This window comes from Psammomys obesus, unplaced genomic scaffold (assembly GCF_907164565.1).
Source record: "Psammomys obesus unplaced genomic scaffold, mPsaObe1.curated_primary_1811, whole genome shotgun sequence".
Lineage (NCBI taxonomy): Eukaryota > Metazoa > Chordata > Mammalia > Rodentia > Muridae > Psammomys > Psammomys obesus.
The window spans coordinates 6,484,229-6,501,007 of NW_026596125.1; the positions used below are offsets into that span (position 1 = coordinate 6,484,229).

The following is a 16,779-nucleotide window of genomic DNA, read 5'->3' on the forward strand; positions in this document are numbered from 1 at the left end:
TCTTTCTAGACTAAAAGTCAAAGGTCAGTTTCTCCCAGGATGTTTGGGACTTCATGTGTAGGCTAGTCAGTGGCAAGGTTTAAAGATGCTGGATTCCAGCTGAGAAGGATCAATGTACTTAGTGCACAAAACTTGATGACAAGCCGGAAACAGTAGCACAAGTGTGGGTGATCATAGTGTACCCCTACCAAGAGAGAGGAGGGAAGAGACAGCTTCAAAGTTTAAAGGAATTAGCTCTGTCTTCTAGTGAGCAGGCATTTCTGATTCCGAGTGTTTTGAATGGGGAAGGGAGAAAAAAAAAACAGGTGTTTAACATTTAAAAAACCGGGTGTTTAACATTCCTGGTTCCCCAGTTCCTCCCATTCGAGTTTCCCTAGTTTCCCGTCCTGAGTCATCAGTGGCACACAGTAGGTTCCATTAAGTGGTTTTTGTTTTGTTTGTTTTGTTTTGTTTTGAGAGGCGGGCAAGATGCCTCATTAGGCAAAGGTTTCTTGCTGCAAAGCCTGGTGTCCTGACTCCTGTCTCTGAAATCTATGTGGTGGAGAGAACCAATTCCCAAAAGTTGTTCTTTCACACACACACACACACACACACACACACACACACACACACGTCTCTAACACAAAAAATAAATTAGTACATATTTATTGATGATTGGGGAAGGAAGCAAGTAAGTAAATAATAGGCAACTCTGAGACTTTTACTGGAAAATATTTATGTGTTACCACCCTTTATTGCTGCAAACTAGAAAATGGGACAGGAGGGAGAAGAATGAAGAGAGCAGTGGCCGTGGCACTTCGCTGTTCTGCTGTGTGGCTCTGGGTCCGAGTTATGGTGCTAGCACAGCTAGGTGCTAGCCTCAGCCTGGGCGTTCTTCCATTCCTGGCGCACTGTGATCTTCACTTTGAAATGGTCGATCAGAAAGACCACCTTGGGGTCACCCTTCAGACAGGGCAGCTTCCCATCGTCTGACACACCCAGGTCAAACCTCTGCAGCAGCCAGGCCATGAAGAGGAAGAGCTCCTGACGAGCCAGCACCTCTCCGACACAGGAGCGGGGACCAGCTCCGAAGGGCAGGTAGCTTAAGGTGGGTGTAATGAGATGGCTTCCCTTTGGATCTAAGAAGCGCTCTGGGGACAAAAGGAAGCATCAGCCAGGGCCCAAGCTTTTGCCCAGAGAACCTTGGCCTACTTTTAGGACATGAGAAAATTAAATATTCAGGAAGGATGGGGAGAGAGGAAGAGAAGTCACCAGGAGGAAATGCTACCATCCAAGGGAGGAGGGAGAGGCCTTTTGGGAGACAGGTGCCTGCAGACTTCCACAGAATTTGAAGAGAGGCCTGGAAACCCAGCTGTGAAGAGTTTGGCTCAGTTTCCAGTAGAAAGGAAATGACAACAGGCCTGTGGGGCTGCAGCCACAAGGTTTCTGGTAGCTTAGCAAGAAGGAGTTCCGGCCTGGTGGAGCAGACTCCAGGCTGGCTCTGTAGCCCAGGGGCCCGGACAGGGCAGACTCACCAGGCATGAACTGATCTGGCTGGTCCCATTCCTCCTCACTGTGATGCAGCGCCCACAGATTGATGACCACGTTTGTGTCCTTGGGGATGGTAAACTCTCCAATGCTGACCCAGACAGGGGGAAGAAAAAGAAATGCTGTCTTCCCCTCCTGGCTCAGCCCCAAGTCACTGGGGGGGGGGGGGGGGCTCTATGCCCTCGTTCTCCCTCCTTCTCAGCTTCTGGTTTCTGCCAGGATTGCATCTGGATCCAGTTTTATCCACTGGTCAAGCACTTGCCTATCCACCTCATATATGTGGAAATTTTGCTTGTCAGCACACAGGTATCTTGGAAACTGGTGTGTGTGTGTGTGTGTGTGTGTGTGTGTGTGTGTGTGTGTGTGTACTACTGCTGTCTGATTAGATTGGAACATTGGTCACCCTGTCCCTTAGCTCAGACCCATGTCTCCAAGGATAGCAGGAAGTTGGGAGGGAAGCCACATGGATCTGCCACTTGGTGGTTATCAGTGGGAGGGTGGGAGGGCAGGGTGACTAACAGCAGCTAACCGCAGCTAAAGTGGAATGTGGATGGGGGACAAAATTGGCTAGCTGCATCCTAAGCTGGGTGTCTCAGGAAGACAGGCATACCGACAGTCAGCAGTAGCCCTGTGGGGGATGAGCATGGGAGCCACCGGCCTGATTCGAAGCACTTCTCGGATTGTGGCCTCCAGCATGAGGAGGCACGTCCGGTCGCTGAAAGTCGGTGTGCGGCTGAAACCTATATTCTGATCAATCTCCATCTGGATCTTCTTCTTCACCTGTGGGCCAGAACAAGGTTGTATGACCATGTTGTTCAAGTCTAAGAAGATGGGCACTTTGCCCAGTGGTCACACCCAAGAAAGCTCCAGGGACGGCACCCCATCTGCCAGAAACTGGCTGGTTGGATTCTATAGGAAGGCAAGAGTGAGGAGATGCTCACCTCAGGGTGGTGCAAGAGGAAAGCCACGATCCAGCTCAGCACAGAGACGGTGGTCTCTATACCTGCCCCGAAGATGTCTGCCACCGTGGCGAGGATGTGCTCATCTGAGAACATGTTTGAGCCCTGGGCTTCACTGGTGTTATTATTGTCTGCATTCATCTTCGCTTGGATCAGAATGTCAGTCAGGTTAGAGACAGAGTCACTGTTGAATTTCTCCTGGGGTGAGAGACAAGGATGATGTGGCCGCCCCACCTCCAACATCCCTGCCAAACCAGAGACAGCAAGGCCCCTTGGACCTGTGAGTTTGTGGAGATAGGCGATAGCAATGGGTCTTCTGTGCCCTTCCAAGAACCATTCAATGTTTCACTGTTCCCACTCCCATTCTTTAATAGGTCAGCTTCTCGTAGTTACCTATTGCATTCTGCCTGCCTGCCAGGTTTCGGAGATCTCACAGGATCCAAAATGCCCCCCAGGCCTACCCCCACCCCTCCAACCCCACATTCTCCTCTGCTTTACCGCTCAATTACCTTGCAGTTTTCCAATATTTCAGTCAGTATTTCATCTCGAATTTTTACCTGTCTCTTTATCACTTCCAAGGCTTTATTGGGAAAAATCTGGAAACAGAAAGAAATGTCAAACCCATCTATCCAGCTAGGAGAATCCTTCCTTGGAGGCAGACCTTAGCTTTCTGTTTAAGGAAGTTCCCACAGCAACCTGAACCTTCTGCCAGAAAGGCAAGATGACAACAGAATGAGATTAACCATGGCCAAGAAGGACAATTTAAGACAGTGGAGGACAGGGTAGACTTCTCTTGCTTTTCCGAATCTAATTCAGCACCAAAGCCTCACAGCCATGTGCCCTCCCTCACCCATAAGACAGATGTTTGACCTCCCCCCAACCCCCCAAGGGAGGAGCAGCCCTGCTAGGCCACAGAGGAGGACATTGCAGCCAGTCCTGAAGAGACCTGATAAAACAGGGTCAGATGAAAGGGTAGGAGGTCCTCCCCTATCAGTGGACTTGGAAAGGGGCACGGAGGAGATGAGGGAGGAAGGGTGGAACTGGGAGGGAATGAGAGAGTGGGATACAGAGTTAATAAAATGTAACTAATAATAAAAATAATAATAATAATAAAAAAGACAGGCAAGCCAGGCATGCTGGCATTCATCTTTCCAACAGAGGCAGGTGGATCTCTGTGAGTATGAGGCTAGCCTGGTCTACAAAGCAAGTCCAGGACAGCCAAGGCTACACAGAGAAACCCTGTCTCAAAAACAAAACAAACAAACAAACAAAAGAGACATTCTTGAGACTGAGGACTTGGACAAGTTCCTCAGCTGGGTTAAGCCTGATTTTCTCCCGAGCACCATGACGATAATGTGACATATTTCCATACTTACAGGCTGCTTACTGCTGGCACATGACAATTGGAAAACAATAAGAGCCATGAATATTAAGATACAGGATTTAGGCAGGGCAGTGGTGGTGCTGACCTTTAATCCCAGTACTCAGGAGGCAAAGGCAGGCGGATCTCTGTGAGTTTGAGGCCAGCCTGGTCTATAGAGCAAATTCCAGTACAGCCAGGGCTACACACAGAAACCCTGTTTCAAAAAAATCTAATATCTAGTCATCTATCTATCTATGTCTATCTATCTATCTGTCTGTCTGTCTGTCTGTCTATCTATCTGTCTGTCTATCTGATAGATCAGCTTCTAGTGGTTACCTATTATGTACCAGCCACATGCCAGGTTCTGGAGACCTCACAGTGTCCAAAATGCACCCCAGGCCTGCTCTCTGACAGCTAGCTAGATATAGACATATAGACGATTTGAAAAAGAGACCCAGCAAGGTATCAAAGCACGTGCTTGCAGTCCTAGCACTTGGGACTTAGAGACAAGAGGATCAAAATTTTAAAGTTTCCAGGCATGGTTGTGCATGCCTTTAGTTCCAACACTCAGGGAGGCAGAGGCAGGCTGATCTCTGTGAGTTCGAGGCCAGCCTGGTCCACAAAACTAGGACAGTTTAGGACAGCCAAGGCTATACTTAGAAACCCTGTCTTGAAAAATCAACCAACCACAAACAAACAAACAAATAGAAATTTCAAATCCAAACAAATTAAAAAATCCAGACAAACAAAAATTCAAAGTCATTCTCAGTTACATAGGCAAGTAGGCCAGCCTGAGCTACAGAGCAGCCTTCCTTGACCCCAGTGAAGTGTCTGCAGTTTTAAGGGGCGGAACAAATGACTGTAGGATGTGTTGGACAAGAAAGATGGTGGTGGAAACTGAAAGTGCCGGGACACTGTTCCAATGGGATCTGGAAGTGGAGATGTGGCTTCATTCTCACCTGCAACCAAGGGAAAATGTCCGCCAGATTCTCGTTGCCCAAGCTATTCAGGATGCCCTCTGTAAAGGCCTTTATGGCGCTCAACTTTGGATTACTGTGCTCATAAGAGATGCTGAAGCAGAGGGAACAGATGATGTTGATGACTGACATGAAGATAGGCAGGGACAGGTCGATGGACTCCTCATTGTGTGCGAGCAACCTGTCACACAGTGAGCTGGCTTCCCGACATACTGAGGAGAGAGGAATCAATCAGCCCTTCTCACCTCTCCACCAGGGTCCATTTATCCAGGGATCAGCACAGAGAGGCGATGGCCACTAGATGGCAGCAGCCGCTAAGAAATGGCTGGACCCAGCCCCCCCAGCATCCTTTCCCAGCTCCCCAACCTTCTGTTTGCCCCAGGGCTAGCTTCTCACTCACTGATATTCTCCAGCTTCTGGTCACCATCCCTGAACAGGCCAAAGGTGCTGAGTGCTAGCTTCCGGTGCAGCTGCCAGTGCCTACCAGAATCCGCAAAGGCGATGCCTTTTCCTTGGTCCGACAAGAGGCCTAGAGTCACCTTTGGAGAGCAGGGAAGGAAGGCTGTAGGGATTAACCGCTGGGACTCTGAGGCTTCTCTCTCTACCTGGGCGCTGTGACACCCCTGCTCGCTTGTAGGGCCTAGAGCCCTGCTTACAGTTCCATGAAAAGCAGTGTACTGAGGAGACTGAAGGGACCCTGAATTTGAATGCAAGAGCCTGGGGTTCAATTCCTTAGTAGGGCACTTGCTGGGCCTCTCTTCTTGGGCTTCTTCCCTGGAGAGGCAGCTAGGAGTGGAATGAGTGAGGCATGCCTGTGCTAGGAGCAGGGAGACTGAGACTTCCCAGATAGTCCTTGCCTCGCCTTGCTTCCCCCAAGCTGCTTAAGCCACAGAATCTACACTCATTTTCTTTTCCCTTCTACTGCTGGCCTGTGCGCCAGCCTCCAACCTGCATTGGGAGACAGATTGGTTATCCTCGCAGGTTGGACATAAGCTTGAGCTATCTCCTCTGAAAGGTCACAAGGGTCTAAAGTCTCCTTCTTAAATCCCTGATTCCGAAAAAACCTACCTGGCCAGCCTTTTTTATTCTTATTGGGGTGTGGCGGTTGGGTTTGTTGTTGTTGTTGTTGGAGACAGGTTCTTCCTGTATAGCACTGGCTATCCTGGAACTCACCCTATAGACCAGGCTAGCCTCGAACTCACAGAGATCCACCTGCAGAGCTCTGCCTCCCAAATGCTAGGACTAAAGGTGCTGCCTGGTCCCTTTTATGCTTTTGCTTCTAAGAGGAACCTAAAACCTGGGGCAGCCTGGTAGTTGGGCAGCCACTCTGGACTAGCCCAAGCTCAATGAATCAGTTCTGGCTTGCTCAAAGCTAAGGCAGCTGTGCTCTGTGGGGGCGGTCAGGGGAACACCCAAGCAAGGTCATGGGAGCATGGGTAGCGTTTGTAGGATGGCTACCTAACAGTCAGCACAGTGAGATCAGAGGCCCTGAGATAATACTCTATGTCCCTGTCCCCTGTCCCCATTCCCTCGACCCCTGCGATATCCCACAGCTATCTAAGAGCCAAAGCCACAGGAACAGGGAAACTTCAGTCCTAGCCTTCCACAAGGCCAACTGCTTCTCCCGACATCTCCTCGAAGAGGATGTAGCTACCGCCCTGTTTGCCAACAAAGGTAACAGTCATGCTTCTGGAGAACATCTGCTCTGGGGGTCTGGACAAAGGGCTTTGCCTGCACATTCTAGAATGATTATCACATAATTGAGGGGAAGGTGAGTGCAGGGAGGGCTCCCCAGCTCTGCCGGTCCCTGCACCATCCTACCAGACAGCCCATTCAAAAGGTCTCCCTTTTATTTCTCCTTCCCAGTTTAGAGGTGGGGCAGGTCTTAGAGAGTGGTCCCACTAGTCTGATTTTGGAAGAACTGTACAACCCCAGGGACTGAGCAGGAAGGGAAGGAGGAAGAGGGGAAGCAGGAGAAGGAGGAGGGTTACCACTGCTTACCATTTGGGGCCGACCGGAGAATTCTTTTCCCTTCTTGACTAGCACTTCCCTGGCCAGCTGATAGTGGCCAATGATCACTGTAGTTGTGGTTCCCAGGCGAAAAGAAAAGATGGGACCATATTTTTCCTGCAGCTTGAAGAAGTTGACATGCGGGTGACCACGTCTGGGGAGAAACGGCAGGCTGCCCACCAGGGGCAAGAATGGGAGGCTCTTGGGGAACTTGGTACCAGGTGTCTTTGACTTGGGCCAAAAGAAATAGGCTATGATGAGCAGCAGGAGACCCACAAGTTCCCACATGGCAGCAGGGTGGATGTAGTTGGCTAGCTTTGAGGTGGAGCTGCGCATCTCCAGCAAGGAAGGAGGACTTTTAAAGGCGGTCCTGATTGTCACCTTGAAGTTGTGTGTTATCTCTTGGCCTGTGAAAGTTTATCTTGGAATGGGATCAAGCCTAGGGAGAGAAAAGGGAATGCCGGCCTCCTCTTGGACTGGCTCAGCTCCCTGGAGGAGGTGGCTTCCCCTCGGGCTTGCTCCTGCGTTTACGGATCCTCCCAGGGGCAAACGGTATCAGCAGGAGATCAAGGTTTCAGAGTCTGCGTGCTGTTATATCAAAAGTGCTGCATAGATAATAATGTGGTTGTACGTAGCCAAACCTGTCAGAGATATTCAGTCTCACTAATAGTTGAGGAGCTCTTTAAGGTCACTCTGTATAAGGTCACACAAGACAGTGATGACAAGAACCCAGAAGGCCCACGTTTTCATGGCTGTTCAGGTATGCAGAGCATCAGTTCAAGAGTCAGGTTTCTGTTAAAATTTAGCTTGGTCGTTTTTTATCTACATAGTCTTGAGTGGGATATATAACCTTCTCTGAAAAAAAAATCATTTTATTGTGTTACTATATATAAAACATAAGATGCATCATTTAAAATGCTTTAACTTACAAAGCGAGTCCAGGACAGCAAAGCCTACACAGAGAAACCCTGTCTCAAAAAACCAACAACAACAACAAAAGACTTTAACGAAGGGCTGGAGAGATATCTCAGCAGTTAAGTGAACTTGCTGTTCCTCCAGAAGACTCAGTTCGGTTCCCAGCACCCACACAGCAGCTCATGACTTTCTGTACTCACAGCATGCAGGAGGCAAGTACATGAGGGTCAAGCCAGCCTGTTTCATCAGGCGTGTGAGGCTACCCTGTGCTATGAGAGACTATGTCTCTTTCAACACCAACAGCAAAAAAAGTTTACATTTAGGAGCATAAAGCTTGTGCATGGTGTTACACAACTATGAACAGGAGCTACTTCTGAAACTCCCATCATTCCATGTAGTCACTGAAGCCGAGCATAAACTCTCCAGGTCCCCCCCCAGATCCCAACACCTCCAGTCAACTTCCTGCGCATGAACATGCGTACTTCTTGTTTTAGTTTGGTTGCTCTTGCTGTGATAAAGACCATCACTGAGAGCAACGTGGAGAGAAAAGGGGTTGTTTGACTTATGTAGCCCATGGCACAGTCCGCTGAGAGAAGCCAAGAAGGAAGCTGGAGGCAACAACTGAAGCAGAAACCATGGAGCAGTGACGGGCACTGGCTTACTCCACATGGCTTGCTTATCCTGCCTTCTTACAACACAGAATTATTTGTCCATCATTAACCAAGAAACTTTTCCCACAGACTTGCCTACAGAACATCCAGATGAGGCAATTTTTTAGCTGAGATTCTTTTCCCAGATGTGTCTAGGTTTATGTCAAGTTGACAAATATCGACCAGCACAACCTTGACAACTTTACATTCAAACACATCGCTATTACAACATACCCTTTCCTTTCTCGTTCATCCCCAGGATCTCATATTAATATTACAAAATTATATAAAACTGATATAACTTTTAAAAGTTCCACAGTCTTTCAAAATTTTGACATTAAAAAGTCCTAAGTTTCAGCCCAGGCATCATGGTCCATGCCAGCACTCAGGAGGCAGTGACAAGCAGATCTCTATGAGTTTGAAGCCAGGCTGGTCCATACAGTGAGAGCTCCAGGCTAGCCAACGCTACACAGTGAAACCCTGTCTCAAAAACACAAAACCAAAACCAAAACCAAACCAACAAACCAAAAAAAACGAGTCCAAAGATTCTTTAAATGTTTCATCAAAAGTCCAAATTCTCTTAACTGTGAGGTGCCCCATAAAATAAAAAATAAATTACATAACTTTTTTTACTCCAAGAGTGAAGAATCAATCAGGGCAGTCATAATCAAATCAAAGCAGAACTCAGGACCGGAAGTGTAAAGATGCCTGTATCTGTCACGCACACATTTGGGGTTCCACCTTGCATCCTGTGTTCAGGCCAGCTCCACGCCACAGCTGCTGCTGTACTTGGTGGGCATGCCACTGTTTCAAGGTATTTGACCACACTGTGACCCCAGAGATGGTGTTGCTTGCTGGAAAACCTGTGTCTGGTCTTGGTGTGGGTCAGTCCTAGCATACACCTTTAATTTAGGAGCTTTCTGCCTGGTGTTATAAACAGGAATAAACAAGGTTAACCCTAGGTCAAGAGATAGAGCAAGCAACCAGTTGAAAGGAAGTGAACATAAGGAAAAACAAACAAACAGTAAGATGAAGTCAGGAGGATGGATAGGGAGACACGCAGAAAGCAGGAGGGAAGAACTTCAGTTTTGAGGATTTTTTGAGATGGTGTGGGGAAGGAAGTGGCCTTTTTTCTTTTGGAACATTGACTGAAGAGAAAGGTCAGCTGGGTGCTTTCCCTGCCTCTTTGATCTAGCATCTAGCAGGGTTTTACCCCAGCATCTAGCTCATGAGTCTATATTGGTAGAATCAAACATTTGAGATTTTGTTAAAAAATGGTAGTTGGCACTCCAGTGTGTGGAACAAAGACATAAAAATCATGCTAGCTGCTGGCAAACTGAGAAGCCATAAGCTTTGGTTAAGTCATCTGGGAAGTCCCCAAGGAGAAAGTTAAGAATGGAAAATACCATAATACAAGGTGCTAGGTAGGACCTTATGTAATGCTACTTTAGATGGCTTGAAAATAGAAGCAGAAAATGAAAAGCTAAATGACTTAACTGAACTTGGCTCAATACCAATTATGATTAATCATTGCCATTTTGGTATTTTATATTTTATCTTTAAAAGCCATAGTGCATTTTTGTATCCTCTCAAAGAAAAAAAGATTTAGAGATACAGGAAAAAGAAAAACATGAAAAGTGGATTGATAAGCTATAAGCTTTAAAAGAACAATTAGAGAGACTTATAAATAAAAAATGAGAAAAATACTCAGACAGAGACAGAGGAATTTAGACAAGGACCTACCATGCGACTGCATGCTGAAACTGAAGAAGAGCAGCCCAGGGTTGTTAGAAAACCAACCTTAGTTTATCCAGTTACTATGCAAGACCTACCAGGAGATGATAGGCACCCCCAAGGTTATGAAGAAGTTACACATAATCTTATAGACATACTAGATTTGAGGAGAGTTAAGGAAGTAATCACTTCATATGGTGTGCATTCACCTTGTGTGAAGCAGATATTATGTTCATGGGCAACTCAGAACAGCATTATCACCCAAGACTGAATAGATTTGGCAACAACAATATTGGAAGCTGGTCCTCAGTTACAATGGCAAACATGGTGGAAAGAGGAAGCTAGGGCCACAGAACAATGGCATAAAGTTAGAGGTGTTAATATTTCCCGAGATCAGTTGCTAGATGAAGGCCAATATGCTGAGTTACAAAGGCAGTATGAATTTGATGATCGTGCCTTTGTCTTACGATGTTTAGCAGCTTTAAATACTTGGGACAGGGTTGAAGAATCAGAAAAGAGGTCTGAGTCATTTATTAAAATTATACAAAAAGAAGCCTTCAATGATTTTTTTTTTTTTTGCAAAGACCAATTTCAGCAGTAAATAGAATAGTATCAGATTCAAAAGCCAGACAAATATTAGTCAAATCTTTGGCTCTTAAAAATGCTAATTTAGAATGCAAAAGGGTAATTAGACCTTTAAAGGCAAGATCAGCATCAATAGAGGAATGGATAAGAGATAAGCTGATATGAATCTCACATTTATGATGTTATTCTGATAGGAGAAGTAATTTCTAAAAGTTTTTAAGAAAAATCAAAATGTCAGACATTTTAATTGTGGTAAACCAGTTCCTTTGAAAAGGGATTTCAGGCAAGAAAAGAAAAAAAATAATGTTTTTTTTCTAGAGCTACTCCAAAGAGAAGGCCTTAGCCTTCTGAAGAATGTAGAAGGTGTGGCAAAGGCTGACATTGGACTAATAAATGCAAATCACCAAGGGACAGGCACAGTAGACCTTTGCCATTGGAAAATGCCTTAGGGACCCTTCCACAGGTCCTGACATCAATTTTGATTTAGTTCCCTGCCAGCATCAGAGAAACTCATCCACAGAACAATTAAGAGATTTAACATCTGTTGTTAATAACGACACTTCCCTGGATGTAATCAAGGTCAGAACTGCTGTGGAATTACATTAGACTCCAGAGGGCTTCTGTACCCCAGCTAGTTCCCAAATAATCGAGACAGAAACAGCTTGGACTTATAAGAGCGTTAAAGCACGGTAACTGGGCAGGTACCAACCCTGTAAACTATTTTCCTGTTTTCCAGCGACACACCCCCTGCTTCTTGTTTTGATCGTTCCTTTCTGGTCTGCTGCTGTTCTATCAGCCCAGCCTAATGGCCACATGCCCATGGTCCATACTGCCTCATGGTGACTTCCTTCTCTCCAGCTTCCTCTCCTCATGCTATCTCTTCTGATTCTTCTCTCTCCTCCTCCAGGTCTCATGGTCCCTCTGAGACCCCAAGCCCAGGAACCTAAACTCTACCTACTTCTCTTCTGCCCAGTCACAGGCTTCAGCACTTTTATTAAACAATCAACTTTAAATTAGGTAGAGCAAAGTTTACACAACAAAAATTGGTGTACATGATGAGGATGTACTACAACCAGATCTTGGGGGCCAGTATTTACATTAGATACATAGCACCAGACCAACCCCCAATATAGACCAGCTTCAGTAGATAAAACAAAAAATTCAGGAGAGACCAGAAAAAAAATGTATTTTGGCAAATTGCTATAAATGATCAGAAACCAAAGTTAAGAATACAAATAAATGACATTGAAATTGAAGGTTTAGTAGACACAGGAGAAAATGTAACAATAATTTCACCAAATTCTTGGCATGCAGACTGGCCTCTTCAGGAGGTAAATATTCAGTTTCTAGGGATTGGAAATTTATCTCAGGTTAAAAAAAGTGCAAGGTGGTTAAGTGTATAGGCCAGAAGGACAAATAGGAAATTTAAAGCCATATGTGGCTGATACAGCAATGAATTTATGGGGATGCAATTTGTTGTAGCAATGAAAAACACGGTCCTCCAATCTCAGAAACAAACCATAAAATAAAGAATGCTTCTGAGAAAAATATTAAAAGGTATTAGGAACAGTCACAGATTGTCCAGGTTATCCAAGCAGAACACAACAGCTATTGGACTTTCCAATGCCCCACCTTGAAAATGATTAACTGACAAACCTCTGTGGTTAGGATGATGACTTATTACAGAAGAAAAATCACAGTTACAGTTGGTACAGGAGCCGCTAAATACTCAACACATTGAGGCATCCACTAGCCCATGAATTCCCCTGTGTTCATTATAACAAAAGAAATCAGGAAAACAGAGGATGTTGCCATATTTACGAGCCATAAATAAGACGATTTAGCAAATGGGCTCTTCACAGCCTGGAACCCCATTGCCTTCTTTATTACCTACGTCATGGCCTGTGATAATAGTTGATTTAAAAGCTTGCTCTTTCACAGTCTCTTTGCATGAGCATGGTAAGGAAAGGTTTGCTTTTTCAGTGCCAACTTACAATAATGGTTGATCAACAAAGAGATATCATTTGAAAGTCTTACTACAAGGATGCCAAGCAGTCCTACCTTGTGCTAATATTTTGCAGCACAGTTATTAGAAATAATTCACACACAGTTTCCTTACTCTATAATTCGCCATTATGTGGCTGGTTTAGATGCAGATACCTTAGGGAAAAAAAAATGTGTGATGAAGTAAAACAAATTTTGCCTTGCTGGGAATTACAAATTGCTCCTGAAAATATTGCAAAGAGGAGATTCTGTCAATTATCTAGGATATAAGATAAGTTTACAGAAAATGCGATCACAGAAAGTATAAGTCAGGAGAGATCAATTACAAACTCTTATTTTCAAAAATTGCTCGCAGATATTAACTGGCTATGATCCACAATTGGATTAATTACTCAGGAGCTCAGTACTTTATTTCACATCTTATAAGGTGATAAGGACTTAAATAGTACAAGAAAATTATCAGCTGAGGCTGAGAGAGAACTGGCTCTGGCAGAAAAGCACAGGCTGTACACGTGGATCGCTTGGAGCCAAAGCTGGAGTGTATTTTAGTTATTTTGCTTTCTACTCGTTCTCCCATGGGAATTCTTATACAGTAAGAATATAATATCTTATAATGAATATTTTTAGCATACAGAGTAAAAAATTTAAAACCTATGTATAAAATGTATAAAACTTAAAGTCCTATTATAAAATGTTTCTCTGTTGTTTTTTTGTTATTGTTTTGTTTTTGTTTTTATTTTTTTAGTTTGGGATAGGACCTTGGTTGAGCTTATCCACCAGAATGGAAATAATGTCTGTACAAAACCAAATGGTTGTTACTATAACTTCTGCATCACAATTAAAATCCAAACAATTAAAAAAAAAAAAAACAAACAGGCAACTCAATCAAAAACCCACTACTTCAGAATCAATAGCTTCATTGAAGCCACAGTAACACTTAAATATGACTAAGCCTCGAATGCAGAAATTTGGTTGGTTTTAAGGCTAATTAAGCCTCCAACTTGCTCAAAAAGAATTGCAAAAAGGCAAAACTGTAGTTTTCACAGAGATACAGTCCACGGCAATCAGCAGCACTGGACAGCTGTTAGGAATATTTAGAGTCCCGAGATAATAAGAGATCCTTAGACGGTCTATCTTGTCCTTTCTTCCAATCAGAGAGCTGTGGCTGTGTGGGATGACACCACCCCCAGCAACTGTAGCCTTGACCAGAGAGTCCAACTCTTCATCCCCGAGAATGGCAAGTTGAAAGTGACGAGGGGTAACACACTTTGCCTTTGAGCCTTTTGATGCATTTCCTGCCAACGCAAGTGGTACTTTGTATACAGCAGTGTTTGCACTCGCGCCTCCCGTGGCTGGTTGTTCTAGATTTCAGGTGTCAATGTTTGCAGCCAGCTCACTTCGAGTAGAGCGGGAAACCGCCTTTGTCTCGGCCTTTCTGGAGTCCTTCCCAGTCCTTTATTTTTTAATTTAAATTTATTTTTATTAATTATAGTTTATTCACTTTATATCCCAGCTGTAGCCCCCTCCACCAGCCCCTCCCAATTCCACCCTCCCTCCCTCTTCTTCTCCTATGCCCTTCCCCCAATCCACTGATAGGGGAGGTCCTCCTCCCCTTCCATCCGACCCTAGTCTATCAGGTCTGATCAGGACTGGCTGCATTGTCTTCCTCTGTAGACTGGCAAGGCTGCTCCCCCATCAAGTGGAGATGATCAAAGAGCCAGCCCCTGAGTTCCTGTCAGAGACAGTCCCTGTTCCCATTACTAGGTAAGCCTCTTGGACACTGAGCTGCCATGGGCTTCTTCTGTGCAGGGGTTCTAGGTTATCTCCATGCATGGTCCTTGTTTGGAGTATCAGTCTCACAAAAGACCCCTGGGGTCCAGATTTTTTTGGTTCTGTTGCTTTCCTTGTAGTGCTCCTGTCCCCTCCAGGTCTTTCTATCTCCCCCTTCTTTCATAAGATTCCCTGTACTCTGCCCAAAGTTTGGCTATGAGTCTCAGCATATGTTTTGATACCCTGCTGGGTAGAGTCTTTCAGAGGCCCTTTGTGGTAGGCTCCTGTTAGAAGAGGAACCCTACTCCATTGCTGGTGGCAATGTAAACTTGAACAACTACTTTGGAAATCAGTCTGGTGCTTTCTCAGACAATTAGAAATAGTGCTACCTCAAGATCCAGCTGTACCATTCCTAGGCATATATCCAAAAGATGCTCGAGTACACAACAAGGACATTTGCTCAACCATGTTCATAGCAGCTTTATTTGTAATAGCCAGAAGCTGGAAACAACCCAAATGTCCATCAATGGAGGAATGGATACAGAAATTGTGGTACACTTACACAATGGAATACAACTCAGCAATCAAAAACAAGGAAATCATGAAATTTGCAGGCAAATGGTGGGAACTAGAAAAGATCATTCTGAGTGAGGTATCCCAGAAGCAGAAAGACACACCTGGTATATACTCACGTATAAGTGGACATTAGACATATAATACAGGATAATCATACTAAAATGTATAATCTGTACACCTAAAGAAGCTAAGCAAGAAGGAGGACCCTGGGTAAGATGCTCAACCCTCATTCAGAAAGGCGAACGGGATGGATAGATATAAGAGGGAGAAAACAGGGAAAAGGACAGGCTCCTTTCCAGCCTTACCTCCAGCCATCTAGACTGTGCTGAAGCTCGGACAAGCAAGGAAGAGACGAGGCCAGGTGGACACACAGCGAGATCGCGGCACCCACTCCTCCATTGTACTAAGATTTAAACTACCTTGTTTTGGGTTTTAAAAAAAATGTTTATTTTTATGTGTACTATGAATATTTTTATGAGTATTTTCCAGCATGAGAGTAATTCATGTGCATTATACTTCTGCGAGAAAAGAGCATCAGACCTTCTGGTACTGGAGTTAGAGATAGCTGTAACCTGCCCACAGTAAGCCTGGCCTGTCCCCACCAATCATTAATCAAGAAAAGGCTCCACAGACTTGCCAATCTGATGGAGGCAGTTCCTTAATTAATATTCCCTTCTTCTCAAATATGTCTAGGTTTATGTCAAGTTGGCAATAGGAAGGAGGAAATTCACCCCAAAGTTCTGTCAACTCAGGTCCTCTGCAAGAGTGGTATATACTCAACCCACTGAGCCCTCTCCTCAGTCTAAGACCATTTTTTTTCATTGATATCACTATGAAACCCAGGATGGCCCTGTTCTTGAAATCCTCAGCTGAGATTACAGGCATGCACAACCCTGGCCTCTAATATCTGTGATTTAGAAAAAATATTTGTTTATTTTTATGTTCATTGGTGTTTTGCCTGCATGTATGTCTGTGTGAGGTACCAGACTCCTTGAACTCCTAGAAGTTTCAGGCAGTTGTGAGCTGCCTGTGGGTGCTGAGAACTGAACACGGGTCCTCTGGAGGGCTTAGCCACCAAGCCAGCTCTCCAGCTCACATGTCTAGGACTACAGGTGGAGGCACAAACCATTTGGTGTTTGTTTGCTTGCTTTTGCCTGGTTTCTCTCATGTATGAGAATTTTAATTTTTGAGAGCTGAATAATATTTAATGTCAATACACACCACATTTTATTTACTGAGGCATCACCTGACGGGCCCTTCGGATGAATTTCTGCTTTTTGCTCATTTTGAGCAATGCTGCTATGAACATTGGTGTACACATTCCTGTTTGAATCCACATTTTCATTTTTCTCAGGAGAACTCCTAGGGTATACGCTAATCTTAGATTCTCTTAACGTTTAAACAATATTTATTTTTAGTTATTTATTTGTGTGTGTGTTTGAGAGAGAGAGAGAGAAAAAGAGAGAGGGAGATTTGTCATTTAGGCCTGAAAAGGCTGGAAGAGCTCTTTAGACTCCCTAGAGCTAAATCTCAATCAAGTTAGAGGCAGTTGTGATCTACCCAACATGGATGATGGGAACTGAACTCAGATCCCTAGACATTGTAAGGTTTGTTTTTCTCCTCTGTTAAATGGGAAAAATAATGAAATCTATTTCTCAAGGTTATTGCAATTTAATAGGCTAATTAATGAATGGTAAAGCATGGTGAAA

The 16,779-nt window shown here is 44.7% G+C and overlaps 2 protein-coding genes across 2 annotated transcripts; both read right to left on the bottom strand.

Annotated features, from left to right (window-relative positions):
• Positions 1-654: 654 nt before the first annotated feature.
• LOC129665108 (steroid 17-alpha-hydroxylase/17,20 lyase) lies at positions 655-7,124 on the bottom strand. Its single transcript, XM_055591636.1, has 8 exons — positions 6,828-7,124; positions 5,227-5,365; positions 4,809-5,038; positions 2,996-3,082; positions 2,469-2,684; positions 2,138-2,307; positions 1,515-1,618; positions 655-1,130 (listed from the first exon to the last, which is right to left on the bottom strand). The coding sequence occupies exons 1-8, from the start codon at positions 7,122-7,124 to the stop codon at positions 847-849; spliced, it is 1,527 nt and encodes a 508-aa protein (XP_055447611.1). The 3' UTR covers positions 655-846.
• A 6,605-nt stretch (positions 7,125-13,729) lies between these two features.
• On the bottom strand, positions 13,730-15,385 carry LOC129665198 (histone H2A.Z-like). Its single transcript, XM_055591748.1, has 3 exons — positions 15,356-15,385; positions 14,122-14,167; positions 13,730-14,037 (listed from the first exon to the last, which is right to left on the bottom strand). Exons 1-3 carry the CDS (start codon positions 15,383-15,385, stop codon positions 13,730-13,732), a joined length of 384 nt encoding a protein of 127 aa, XP_055447723.1.
• Positions 15,386-16,779: the final 1,394 nt, after the last annotated feature.

Excerpts from the sequence above, each read along its gene's own strand:
- LOC129665108 (XM_055591636.1), bottom strand. The coding sequence starts at position 7,124 with ATGTGGGAACTTGTGGGTCTCCTGCTGCTCATCATAGCCTATTTCTTT. Across the intron at positions 2,685-2,995 it reads AAATATTGGAAAACTGCAAG|GAGAAATTCAACAGTGACTC; the intron begins GTAATTGAGCGG and ends CTCTCACCCCAG. Across the intron at positions 1,131-1,514 it reads GCCAGATCAGTTCATGCCTG|AGCGCTTCTTAGATCCAAAG; the intron begins GTGAGTCTGCCC and ends TTTTGTCCCCAG.
- LOC129665198 (XM_055591748.1), bottom strand. The coding sequence starts at position 15,385 with ATGGCTGGAGGTAAGGCTGGAAAGGAGCCT. Across the intron at positions 14,168-15,355 it reads GTAAGGCTGGAAAGGAGCCT|GACTCCAGAAAGGCCGAGAC; the intron begins GTCCTTTTCCCT and ends AGGACTGGGAAG. Across the intron at positions 14,038-14,121 it reads GGTTTCCCGCTCTACTCGAA|TACCACTTGCGTTGGCAGGA; the intron begins GTGAGCTGGCTG and ends CTGTATACAAAG.